Below are 14114 nucleotides of genomic sequence, written 5' to 3'. Positions count from 1 at the left end.
AAATGCTCACGCGTAGACAGGCAGGCACACCAACAGGATCTCAGAGACACACTCTGATAGACATACACATACTCAGGCGGACAAGGAGAAGCACATCCAGGTATACAGGTAGGTGACAGGTAGGCACAAGTCGAGGGGAAAACACACGTCCACCCATATTTTACCACACGAGTTGAAGAGCCACACGTACCTCCATGGCAGCAACTTGCAGAGTAGGGTGCTCAGAGCTCACTGCGTTTCTCGCACGGTCCGGGTCTCTGCGTGGAGAGCGGGAGACGCAGGTGAGGGTCACACAAAACCGATGGTGTGCGACAATACTCATGTCTAAACACGCGTCATGTCACAATGCGGACTCTCATCATCAACACGGACTCACATCATCATCACAGACTCACAACCTCACCACTCACCCACAACACGAAACACAATAAAAACAACAAAGACCGCCATTTGCCACTAAGTAGCGGCAAATGCCAGGCCAGGTGCACTTTGAGACCACGTGAAATGCTGAAGGCTCACTGACAGGTCACAGGTCAGACCCAGGTGCCAAGAGTTGACTGACTGAGATGACTGTACCAACGTGCTACATTTCAGCCGCCCAGGTCAAAGGTCGTTGTTGTGAGCATCGCTCCTTTGTTCGGACACCAGCAACACCGCGACAAACACCACCACTAGCACCACCACTAACACCACTACTAACACCACCACCACTAACAAAGACAGATCCCCCGTATAGCCTGAATATACTGTAGGGGCAATTTCTGCTAGCGAGCACCTATAAAGGTCGGCATGGCACACGAGGGGGTGGGTGGCTAACACCACGCCTGGCCGCCTTTGTCTCCCTAGCGGCGATGTTTACACATCGTACCAGGTATTCATTTGAGGCTGAGTCTACCTAGGGGAGGCCCAGGACCGGTTCAGATAATCGTTACTGGTGTTGGCCGTGAGCGGAAATCGAACCCGGGTCGCCAGGTTTGTAGCGCAGCACGTTAACCGCTACACTACCGCTCCCCTCAACTAACACCACAACTAACACCAGCACTAACACCACTCCTAACACCACCACTAACACTACGAACCCTAAAAACACCACCACCAACATCAACTCCACCACCACCAACACCACCACCAGTAACACCACCACCACTAACACTACCACCAATAATACCACCAATAATACCACCATCACTAACACGACCACCACTAATACCACCAACACCACCATCACTAACACCAGCAACAATACCTCGAACAACCACCACCACTAACACCACCATCACTAACACCAACACCACCATTATTAACACCACAAACACCACCACTAACACCACCATCACTAACACCACCACCACTAATACCACCAACATTAACACCACCACTCCTCCTCCTGCTAATACAGGACACCAAAGACAACGATCCTCATAGAGCCTTAACAGGCAGTAGGGGCAAGTTCCTGTTAGCCAGCAGTACGTATGAAGGCCGGCACGGTACACGAAGGGGTGGGTGGTTAGCACCACGCCCGACCGCCTTTGTCTCCCCAATGGCGATGTTTACGCATCGCACCAGGTACTCATTTGAGACCGGGTCACTGCTACACACAGACTCACACAGACCCACACACACGTACACAGACTCACACAGAGAGACTCACACAGACTCACTTAGAGAGACTCACACACAGACTCACATAGAAAGACTCACACCACCACCGCCACCACTCACCCACAGCTCGGTTCCACGCCTAACGGCCAAACTGCCAGGGGAAGCACGTGGCGCGAGACTCGGCGTGGTGTAATAGCCATTAGCTCCTCCCCCTCACCTAAGCTCCTCCCCCATGCTCGCCCTTTCCCCCCCCTGCCCCTCCCCCCTGGCAAACCCCCCCCAAGCATCCCCCCCCTCTCGCGACCCCCCTTGCCCCCCCTGGCAACCCCCGCCCATGCTCCCCCTCAACCCCCCCCTCACGCCCCCATTGCCCACCCCCCTCCCCCGCAGCTACTTCCGGTCAGGCAGGGGGCGAGTGGAGGCGGCGCGCGCTGTGGATTGTGGGTGGCGAGCGGCTGATTTGGTTTCCCGCTCACGGCCACCGTCAGTGGGTCGCGAAATTTTCTGAAGCGGCGGCTCGCTGGGCCTCCTCTACGTCGACTCAGCCTGAAGGTGAGAACCTCGCGCGGTGTGCACACATCAGCAGTGGCGGCGGTGGTGGGGGGAGACAGAGGAGGAGGCGCCTGGCCCACAGCCGTCACGTCCTAGACGCCTGCTGAGTTCACGGCGCTGCTTCAAGCAGAGCCCGGCCCTGCTGCTGCTGCTGATGAGGCGCTGACGGTGGAAACCGGCTCCAGAGTGGCCCTCGTGTTGAGCCATAGCTGATGAGAGGCACTCCCAGACTGCCGTGTGTTTTTATCCCTGGAGGGACGGGTTTGTTGTGGAGGCGAATCGCCTGCTGTTGGAAAAGGCATCCACTAGAGGCCGCTATATAGAGGTATTTGGTCTACTCTTCCACGCTGGTCCGGACGTGTTGGAGCAAAGTGGCCATGCCCACACTTTACCCCACCACACGCAGGGCGTTAGCTCGCTGGACTTGCAATGCAGAGGTGCAGGTTAGATTTCATTCCCACTCACACCCACCGACACTCACTCAGCCACCCACTCAGCCACTCTCTGGGCATCTATGAAAAAGAGCTTCATAGCTCATCGGATTCCTCCAGCAAAAACATACTGATTCTCACCCACCCACTCAGCCATTCACCCACCCACTCTGGCACTCATCCACTCACCAATTCACTCAGCCACCCACTCGGCCACCCACTCAGCAACCCACTCTCGCACCCACTTCGTCACCGGTCGCCCACTGCCACCGGTCACTCACTCTGCCACCGGTCACTCACTCTGCCACCCACCCACTCTCTCACCAACCCACCGACTCTCTTGCCAACCCACCGACTCTCTCGCCAACCCATCCACTCACCCACAGGGAGACACAAGGAGACAAGGGGACCCACATGGTGTGAGAGTGTATCAGCATCATTGTGGTTGTTGTGGTGGTTATATTGGTTGTTATGGTTGTGGTGGTTATGGTTATATTTGTGGCAGTAGTGTTTATACTTGTGGTTATGTAGCTCGTGGTTATGGTTATATTTGTGGCAGTAGTGTTTATACTTGTGGTTATGTAGCTCGTGGTTATGGTTATATTTGTGGTTATGGCGATTATGGTCGCAGTGATTGTGATTATATTTGTTGTGGTTATAACCCGCGATGTATTTCGTCGAGGATGGATGCCGCCGCGTGCAGGAGTTGGGCGAGGCGGGAGTGAGCCACCTGAAGCGCCCTCTCCGACGGTGGTGAGCCGCCGGGCAGCCGGGCAGTGAGCAGCTCGGCCGGCGTCGCTTCTCCTCCCCCTTCCGGGGCTGCCAACCCCAGTGGTGTTGAGTCGTCCTCCTCTTCCACTGGAGCCCTGGTACGAGTTTTTCTTCGCGTCTCCATTATAGCGATTCATCTTACTATTTGGCTACTTCTGACGCCAGTTGTAGTGGGTGGAACAGAGAGCGAGACTTCATACCGAAAGAACCAAAGAGTATGAACTTATATGGTTTATTTAACCTATTTTTAGTGGTTTGCTACCATTCCCTTTGCACTCCTATCGTTTTTGTATTGTTTGTTGTGACGTTATGACCCCGTGCCCCCTACTGGCACATCTGTGATCAAAGAGCTTTATAGCTCATTGGATTCCTCCAGCACAGAATCAATACCGATTCTGATGAGACCGGAACGAACACGTTTGAATCGAATCGCGTACTTCGCTTTACTAAAATAGTTGTGGAATCGATTATTGTGGAATCTGTTCTCGTGGAATCGAATCATCGATATTAATTACAGAGATTCACCATCGATATTAATTACAGAAATTAATCAACGACGTCGCTAGGAGTATCGTGGTGCCGCTCTGCAAACCTTCGGGCTACTATCAAAGGTTTGTTCATGAAGCCATCCAGATATATAAACACAGACATAACTTCAACCGAGAAGATGGATACAAATTGAGTAATCATTGGAAGAATGTTATTAACCAGGTAAAACCTTAACTGCTTTATGGTGTTGCCTTAACTTTCCGCATCTCTAATTTCTTAAGCTTCCCACTCCCAGCCCCGCTCTCTTCAGCACTCCCCTCCTCATACCCCCCCCCCCTCTCTATCTCTCCTCCCTGATCCTCCCCCCTTCTCTTACCTATATAGTCTCTTGTTTACAGCAGCTCTTTTGCCCACGTCGGCAATTGTTTCTTGCTGTGGTTTGTCCCACCTGATGATGGACGCTTGTGTTGCGCCCGAAACGTCGTGATTTAATTTATTGTATATTTTATGCCTATATGACTTTACCGAAAGAACCAAAGAGTATAGCCCAAGAGAGTTTGTGTAGGTGGGAGCGGTGGTGTAGCACAGTCGGGGGCACAGGTGGTGCATCGGCCAGTCATCTCAGTCAAGCAACCAATGGCAACCTGGGTCTGTCTGTCTGTGACCTCCTGCTGCCAGCGGGCGTTCGACGCTTCATGTGGCCTTAACCTGCACATAGCCTGGCACGAGCGCCGTGGTGACATCTCCACCACTTCGTGGCGAATGGCGGTTGTTGTTTATGGTCGTCTCGCGATTAGCACTACGCTGCACTACGAACCCAGCGACCCGAGTTCAATTCCCGCTCATGGCCAACACTGGTGACGATTCCGTTCCTGGGCCTCCCCTTGGTCAACTCAGCCTCAAATGAGTACCTGGTGCGTTGTGTAAACATCGCCACTGGGGAGATTAAGGCGGCCGGATGTGGTGCTGGCCACCTACCCCCCTTCGTGTATCAAAGGTGCTGCTCGTTAACAGCACTTGTACCCGACAGTCCTGTCGAAGGCTACATGGGGGATCTTTGTCTTTGTTTGGTGGTGCAGCTGAGGAGGCGCAACTGCACGGCGAGTACCTCTACCGCAAGGCGCAGGAGGCCAAGAAGATTCTCGTAGAGGAGAAGGCGCGGCTCAAGAGGGCGCTCGATGGTAACGGGCGGCGAGACGGATCTAGAGATGGGCTCGCGACGACAAGACGAACGAGAGACAGCGAGACAGACTAGAGACGTTGAGACACGCAAGACAGACTAGAGACGGATCTAGAGACAATGAGACACGCAAGACGGACTAAGATGGGACAAAACGGTCTGACAATACAGGCGAGAAGACAACCGCGCGTGGAAAGCGTTTCCAAATGAATCCATGCGTGCGCATGATTTTTCTTCCTTGTTAATTCTCTCCTGCCCGCCCCCTACCCACTGCCCCCTGTCCCCCTGACGTCGTCACCGAAGAAAACCTGGTGCTGCCTACGGACCTGCGGTGGGAGGTGCTTGAACTCCAGAAGGCCGTGGAATTCGACCAGGGAGGGGAGGGTGATCTCACATCCCTCACCATCACGTCTCCTCGCATCTCTCTCTCTCTCTTCCTTCCCGCGAGACTCCCGAGGCAGAGGGATAAGCGTCGCGCGTCTCCGCCCGCTAGACACGCCGAGTCGGCGCGCATCCCCGGCTCGCCGTCGGTCCTTCCTGCCAAGCGGTGGCACCGTGTTTTGCCGCGGAGGTTCGCGGTTCGAGAACGGCGGGCCCTCAACCCCCCCCCCCCCCCCCACCGGTTTAATGGGTTTAATGCCGCAGTTGCGTTGACCGTAAATACTGCACGGCGATTGCTTCCCAAGTGGACTTTGAAAAATCCCGTGGCGTGAACGTGGAAAAAGAGTCGGCCGTGTGTGTGTGATGGCTGGCGTAAATTTTTGTGGAATGTCAAATGAAGGCCGTGGTCATCACATAACGTGTGCTTCTGGAGCAGTCTTCCTTCTGGAGCGGTCTTCCTTACAATATTAGGAAGCCACTGGAGCTTTGCACTTTTAAATCATCGTCTAGATTGACAAACTCATTTCTTGAGAACTACTTTTTGTGGTTAGTTTGTCACACTTCCGATTACCACGGTTGGCTACGTGCTGTAACAAAGAGGTTTAACATGCACTGACGCACTCATTCACTCACTCATCATTTTACTCAATTTACCCACTCACCTGCCATATCACCCACCCACTCTTGCAATTGGGACTCATCCAGGTCTCATTATTGCTCAGCTCGCTACACAAAATCAACGCGATCACTGCAGAGTGATATTCTCAACCATTCCTGGTCGCTCCTTCCATCCATCCACCCACACACACACCTTCACTCACCTGCACGGTGAAGTATGGCAAATGATAACCTACCCTCTCCGTCCCCCCTGCCCCATCTACCACCTCTTTCTATCCACCCCCCCCCCCGTGTCAGTAGGAGTGAGCAGCCACATGGATGACGAGTACCGCTGAGCCGGCGTGAAGGACCCACACATCATGGCGACGACCTCACGCGACCCCAGCTCCCTCCTCAAGCAGTTCATCAAGGTGCGGGCACGGGGTCACAGGGGCTACAGGGTTTGGGGTCACACGAGGAATGTGGGTCCTCGTGTATTGCATGTGTACAAGCGCGCAAAGACAGAGGTCCCCCATATAGCCTTAACAGGTTTTTGGGACAGGTGCTGTTTGCGAGGGTGTAGGTGGCTAGCACCACAACTGGCCACCTTTATCTCTCTGGTAATGATGTTTAAACACCGCACTAGGTACTCGTTTGAGGCTGAGTTGATCTAGGGGAGGCCCAGGACCAGTTTAGATAATCGCCACTGGTGTTGGCCATGAACGGAAATAAACCTCGGGTCACTAGGTTTGTGGGGCAGCATGCTAACTGCTAAATTACCGCACACACACACGTGTTCTCTATCGGCTTTAGAATCAGTTCCTTGCACCTCACACGAGTCGTGTCGACCAATCATCGGGCTTGTGCAGTGTGAGACAACTCGCATCCGTTGAGTTAACCAGAAGAAATCTGGTTGTTGATGAAAGGTGGAGGCTGTGTGGGGGGGGGGGGGGGTCGTAAGTGGTGGAGCGTTGGACACTTTGGTTTGGTGCATGCAGCTTTTGTCAACTTCATTCCTCGCGATTCAGTCCGCCTTTTCGCGATGACCGATCCCTTCCATTCATCGAAAATGTATCTACTGTAGCACTACGCACGGTCGGTGGTCACGGAAAGATGTACCATTGGGGGCGCCACTGTGGCGAGATGTTAACTCCCTCACCTGGTATCCAGGAGGTCGCAGGTTCAATCCTGACCCTGATGCCTGCTGTATATTTGGAGTTGCGTGCCTCTTTCCGAGGAGTCGCGTGGATTTCTCTCCAGGTCCTCCGGTTTTTCCCTCCGCATTTAGAATCAATGTCCGTTTAAGAGTATTTGGCTGCTATAAATTTCCACATGGCGATAAGCCACTTAGTTGAGCTATGATTTGTGGCCAGGTCGCTTCTGGAAAAGAGCTGCATAGCTCAGTGGGCCTTACCTGGTAAAATAAAAATAGTAAAGTTTTTCCAATGGTGCATCCCAGTTGTGCCAACACGGGGTTTGGCGACCCCGTATACCGGCACGGCTCGGCTCGGCTTCCGCAATGGAAAAAACAAACAACACAACCCGAGTCGGATACAGTGGGGGGGCGGGGAAGTGGGGGGGGCGAAAGCAGCGTGGCCGGGACGGACGCCGGTGGGAAGAGCGGATTCGGCGTGTGACCGCTTGCTGTCATGTTACCACACCACCACCACCCTCCCACCACCACCGCAGGAGATGAAGCTGATCCTGCCGAACGCTCAGCCGATGAACCACGGAGGCCACAAGCTGCAGGCGCTGGTGTGGGCGTGCTGCGCCAACGCCGTCAACGACTTCATCGTCCTGCATGAGCACCGCGGTATGCCAGGCACGCGCACGCACCGCAGTCGACAAAGCTCCCCCGTGTAGCCTTTAACAGGCTGTCAGGGCAAATGCTGTTTGTCGAGCGACCTACGAAGGCCGGCAGGGCACACGGCGGGGTGGGTGGTGTGGTCATTACCGCATCTGGCCCCTTTTGTCTCCCCACTGTCGATGCTTGGACACACCGGAAATCGAAGTCAGGTCACCGGATTTGTAGTGTAATGAGATAGCCACTCCGCTCCCGCTCCCCGGTGTGATGCATGGTGTGACGTGTGTGATGCGGTGCAACAGACGGGGATGGAGGTGTATTTAGCTGTGCGTACGATGTGCGGTGTGTAGTATGACGCTGCAGACATGGAATTGTGGTGTTTTAACTGTGTATGTGGTGTGATGTGGTATGATGCCGCAGATGGAAGGGCAGTCTGTTTAACTCTCCAGTACAGTCTGTGTGACACCTGTGGTGTGTCTAACTTTCCGGCATGCTGTTCATGTGACACGTGGTACGATGCCACGGTGTACTTGACACTCTCGAGCGTGGTGATGCGGCACGACATCCGGACGTGGACATGATGTCCGAGGCATTCCAACACCTCGTGATGCACAACTTCACGTCGCGACTCGGAAAGAGGGTGCGTGCGGGCACCGTGCCAGTCTCACCCACATCTTCCTCCCCCATCCCCAAAGCACAAAGATCCCTCGTATAGGCTATAACCCTTTCTCATTTCCATGATGTACATATACGTCGTCGAAACGGAACCGTAAGAAAAACTCAAGTACGTCTTCTGACCTGAAGACATACCTTTTGCTCCCATAAGACTATGCGGGAGGGCGTGTGGCACAGTTATGTTCCATAGAGTGCCGGTCGTGTCACTACGGTTCTCTGCGGTGAGGGCAACGCCTTTTAAAAACAGCAGCGCTACGCCTCTATAAATAAAATTAACGCCGAGCCGCTCGCGCGTACCGAGATTCAGCGGTGAACGTGACACCTACCACCCGGCAACTTGCAGATGTCTCGGAATGGGAAAGAGTGAGCAGACTTTTGGGCCAGGTGCTGTGTGTCCGCCTGTATATTCGGAGTTTGCATGTTCTCCTCCTGGTCACTTTGATTTTTCTCCGGGTCCTCCGGGTTTTTCCCTACACATTTAGAAACTTGAATTTCGAGTATTTTGCTGCTATACATTTTTATGTGAAAAAGAGCTACATAGCTCAGTGGTAAAATAAAAATAGTTTCGTTTTACTTTAGTTTTCGAGCAACAGCACAGAGTTTTTATTTAACGCCATCTCTGAAGCTGAAGGCGCGTAATGTTGTTCATTTGCTAATGCATCCGCAGTTTTAAACAGGGTGGCCGCTGGCCTCTAACTGGCAAACGTCTGCGAGGACACGTAATGAGAGTCCAGCGCCGTCCGTGTGACTTGCCGCGACCCCTCCCGTGACTTCTGTGCCCCCCTTCCCCCCTCCCAACAGGCACAACGTCTACAAGCGCGACGGCAAGGACATCGAGTTGAAGGAGGTGGGACCGTGATTCGAGATGGAGCGTAAGTCTGCCTGACACATTGTTACTCGTCTCCACTTTACACCCCTGCAGAGGCGGTGGAAATTCCACATTCCTTGTGGACTTCCCTACGAAGTAGTTGTAAATTTTATCGACCCCTGAGAGGATGATGGACTGAATGTAAGAGTCTAGCCTCGGGCTAGGTGGCCCGCGGGTGACTTGTAGAGCGGATCGGAACTTGAGTCGGTGGGGTCGCTGCTCTGGTCGCATTCGCTGTACCGTGACCCGACTCGCATTCCCCCACCCCGGATGCGATGTGTAAATTCAAAGATGATCGGACGTAATGCTGGCCACCCACACCCACCCCTTGGTGTGCCGTGCTGGCTTTCCTACATGCTAACACACGAACAGCGCTTTTCCCACGCCGTCTGTTAAAGGCTGCATGGGGGGGATCTTTGCTTTTGTGTGTCGCGCAGTCTATGAGATTAAACTGGGCACGCTGGACAACGCGGCCACCGCCGAGGTGGAGTGGCCTTGGCGACCGTACATGAACACGGCGAAGAAGAGGAAGTTCCTGAGCGTGGAGTGAGGGAGGGGAGCGACTTCCCCCCCCCCCATGGGCCTGGGGGGAGGGGCATTGGGGGGGGGGGTTTGTCCCTGGAAAGCCGGAGTTGGAGTCGAACCTCGCGGCGCTCTCCGCCGAGGCTCGAGACGTTGAGGAGAGGTCGCCGCGTGGATAGGGCAGTGCGTGAATCGCTGTTCCAACCGTCGTCACACACGTGCATCATACGCGTCACACACACATTGCGGATGTACATTTATCAAACACAAACATGCACATCGTCGCATGCGTCGCACACAGAAGCACACAATTGCACAAAAAGACAAAGGTACTCCGTATCGCCGTTAACAGATTGCTGGGGCAAGTGCTGTTAACGGGTAGCACCTATGATGGCCGGCATGGCACAGAAGTGGTTGTGTGGCCAGCCCCACGTCTGGCTGCCTTTGTCCTCCCCAGTTTTGCGATGTTATACACACCCCACACCACGTACTCAGATGGCTGAGTTCGTAGTGCGCTAACTGCTGCACCACTGCTCCCCAAACGGTGTACATACACGCGTACACAAAACGAAACATTAACATTTATTTAAGTAACAAAAAAGAAAATACCAAGTCAGGCAGATGGAGAAAGTGGCGTGTCGCCGTGCACAGCACCGCTCTCGTAGCTACTCACCTAGGGTGGGAGCTCTTGGCTTCAATGCCACCCGGGATGTTTAGATGTGAAAACCTGCCATAAATAATATTTTTGGGAAGTCACAAGCGCCTTAAGTTGCATCTCATCTCGACCATTTTAATGGGCACCCCCCCCCCTGTAGCTGTCCCCCTGTGGCACAAAATAAACTAACAAAACTAATCTCTTTTTATTTTACCAGGTAAGGCCCACTCAGCTGTATAGCTCTCTTTCAGGAACGACCGGGCCACAAATGAAAGCGCTATAAAGTGGCTTGTCACGCAGAAATATATAGCAGCCAAATACTTTTAAACGCATGTTTCTAAATGTGGAGGGAAAAACCGAAGGACCCAGAGAAAAATCCACGCGGTCACGGGGAGAACATGCAAACTCCAGATATACAGGCGTCAGGATTTAACCCACGACCTCTATACCAGGCGAGGCCCCAAGGTGAATCAGCACTTGGCCTGCGAGCGGGTATTATTAGTCTGTCAGTAGGGGGTAATGATTCCGGATTTCAGTCTCAATTGAAACTGAAATCTGGAACACTTTTGTCATATTTTGCTCGTATAAGTGTGTTCATAAAATACAAGTTTGGTCATTGAGAGAGTTATAAATGTCCTATACGCATTTCATGTTTATTGTGTTTTTTGTATTTAATGTATGAAGAAAATACAATTTTGTATATGCTACAGTATGTTTCACACGTTATTCAGTGACACTGCATATGACGGGCAATGTTTGGGGCAATCGGCCTTCAACATGGAAAATACATAGAGGCCACATGACCCGTGGCCCCACCACTTCAACCGTGGCCCCATTGGCACGTTGATGTGTGGCTCTGCCTTCACCTGTGGTGAGAATGAGACCAGAAAAATTACAGGAGGCCGACTCCATATGAGTCCGTCACGCTCTGGATCTCGCTAATGGGACGTCGGATGAAAATAAAACATGGAAGTGACAAGTTTCTTCTCTGGCGAGGACATTCCCACAAGATTGCTACCTTTCCCAATTAATGGAATTTGCCCCAACATCACCCTGATCCAAACCAGCGGGAGCTGAAATCTTCCAGAAGGTTCAGGATTTATTGGTACAATCGTTCGGATGTTGGTGTCCGCATGGACTTGCATTTAAAACCCCCGGTCCGCTTGACGTCTTTTAAACAATACCTGTGGTCGGGTCCGCTCCCCCACCTTTCTATCCCCTGCTTTTTTTTTATAACCGGTGTAGTATATGTTGACGGTGTGTGCGTGTATCACAACGCGATGTAACCGGGCCCTCGAATTGCCTCAAGAAATGAATAAACAACACCTGTCGCTTTGCTGTTGTGATGTCACCACGAGGCGCCGAATGACGGTGGGACGGCGTCGTCGCACTCGTCGAGTGGACAAGGGCTCCGTGAAATGACGGTGCGGATTGCGCCAAGCGTATAGAGGTCGCCGATTGCACGCCGCTGTGGCTCAAACACTCGTGGGTCCACCTCAAAGTTCCTGTGCCCATTTGAACCTCATTGCCTGCGATGATGCTGCTGCTGCCATGGAAGAACACACGTGGCGCCCTCTTGTCTCTCCATGTTGTCTTTCACGTCCCATCGCAGTTTTCAGGTCACTTGATGTTTACAGCCTCCGGTAAGGAGGCAGTGAGGTTCAGCCGCTCCATTTTTCTTCCTTTAGTGCACAGTACCGTACACGGATACGGGCACAGTACAACACCGTAGCTTTATTGATTGTTCAACAAAAAAGACCATCCCTCGCCCAATCTAGTTACCTATACGGTGTAATATATGGCGAGACATTTGTTAACGTAAAAAAAATGGAACTGTAATGCTGAAAATTATACTCCATGAAACTCGGGGTTTTATGGAGTATCTGAGGGCTTCTCAACGCTTCATGCCTCGCCCCCACTGATGCCCTCTTCTCCCCACTACTACTGACGATTGTATGTAGGGTGTGTAGGCATTTACTTCCGACTGTTGTATGTAGGGTGGTGGTGGTGATGGTGGGAGTAAATGAGATTTAAAACTGGGTGCTTAACTTGAACTCACCACCACTCACATCATGTATGCACTCATCCGCCATCTTGCTCACTGACCCTGTTTCCGTGTTGATGGTGTGAGTCCGTATTGATGCTGTGAGTCTGTTGATCGTGTGAGTCTGTTGATGCTGTGAGTCTGTGTTGATCATGTGCGCCTGTGTTGATGCTGTGAGTCCGTGTTGATGGCTCGGGGGCACGGTACAGAGGGGCAGTACAACTGTAGAGTAATAGTTGTTGTCCAGCAGCGGCAACTGCGGTGGACGGGGAGTACACACGCCAGTGAGCCTCATGCGGGTTTGTCAGCAGGGCGGAGGCACTGGGGCAAGGATCACAGAGACCCTCCCTGGAAGACACTGGAACCCGCTCGTGGGTTGGAGAAGGGAGGCGCGGCCGAGTCGGATAAAAGCAGCGGAGAGCGAGAGCTCGTGGTTGCACGTTCTGGGAAGTGGAGTCGTCTCGTCGGCACTGTCGTCTTTGCCGACTTGGTCGCTGCCGTCTTCACTAGATAATTGGGCGGCCGGATAGTTGTTGGCTGTCTCGGTCGATGCCGTCAGTGTAACATGGTGGGGGTTGTGTCTAAGCTAGGCTATTTGACTGGGAGAAGCGAGGGCGAGTCTGTGAACCTGATGGTGTTAAATAAGGAAGGTGCGGAAGGTACGGGAGAGGATGAGGAAGATCGTGGGATGGATGGGGGAGGATGAGAAGATAGTGGGAGGGACGGGGGAGGAAGGAGGTGGGAGGGATGTGAGAGAAAGAAGGAGATAGCGGGGGGGACGGGAGAGGAAGAGGGAGATGGTGGGAGGGAAGGGGGCGGAAGAGGGAGATAGTGGCAGGAAAGGGGAATGAAGAGGGAGATAGTTGGAGCGACTGGGGAAGTAGAGGGAGATACTGGGAGTTATTTGGGAGGATTAGGCAGATCGGTTAGAGTAAGAAGGTGATAGTGGGAAGGAAGAGGAAGGAAGAGGGAGAGAGTGCGAGGGATTGGAGATGCAGAGGGAGATAGTGGGAAGGATGGGGGAAGAAAAGGGAGATAGTGCGAGGGACGGGAGAAGAGGGAGATTACTAGTAGAGCCAAGTGGGAGGAAGAGGGAGATAGTGGAAGATACTGGGGAGGAAGTGGGAGATGGTGGGAGGGACGAGGGAGGAAGAGGGAGATGGTGGGACGGATTGGAGAGGTAGATAGTGGGAGGGACGCGGGAAGAAGAGGGAGATAATAGCAGGGACGAGAGAGGAAGAGGGAGATAGCCACTGATGTTCGCCGTGGCCAGAAATTTAAACTCGGTTCACAAAGTTCATGGTGTAGTGGGTGTTGAGGTGGCATATCCTGGCTGGCCAGGAGAAGGCAGTACAGCAAGTGGGATAAGCACCATCTCTGCATGGGATAGAGGGTTGCCCCCTTGCACGAGTGGGTTTTCTCTGGGTACTCCTGTATCCCCTCACGTTTATGAACGCTCAGTAATTGCCCAATTGAATTATTGCTATGCACCGCGACGTTCGTTTTGCTATGTCATGTGATCAGAATTGGGCGCCACGGTGGC

At 53.0% G+C, this 14114-nt stretch overlaps 1 protein-coding gene across 1 annotated transcript; it reads left to right on the top strand.

Annotated features, from left to right (window-relative positions):
- The first annotated feature begins 2004 nt into the window (after positions 1–2004).
- LOC142922485 (U3 small nucleolar ribonucleoprotein IMP4-like) lies at positions 2005–8443 on the top strand. The gene is made up of 5 exons (XM_076063299.1): positions 2005–2154; positions 3268–3454; positions 4925–5409; positions 6325–6434; positions 7693–8443. The coding sequence occupies exons 4-5, from the start codon at positions 6384–6386 to the stop codon at positions 7864–7866; spliced, it is 225 nt and encodes a 74-aa protein (XP_075919414.1). The 5' UTR covers positions 2005–2154; positions 3268–3454; positions 4925–5409; positions 6325–6383; the 3' UTR covers positions 7867–8443.
- The last annotated feature ends 5671 nt before the right edge of the window (positions 8444–14114 follow it).

Source organism: Petromyzon marinus, unplaced genomic scaffold (genome assembly GCF_048934315.1).
Source record: "Petromyzon marinus isolate PM22_M1 ecotype Great Lakes invasive population unplaced genomic scaffold, UKy_Petmar_22M1.pri1.0 PM_Scaffold_1, whole genome shotgun sequence".
In the NCBI taxonomy this organism is placed as follows: Eukaryota; Metazoa; Chordata; class Hyperoartia; order Petromyzontiformes; family Petromyzontidae; genus Petromyzon; species Petromyzon marinus.
This window is presented reverse-complemented; position numbering and strand designations above follow the sequence as displayed.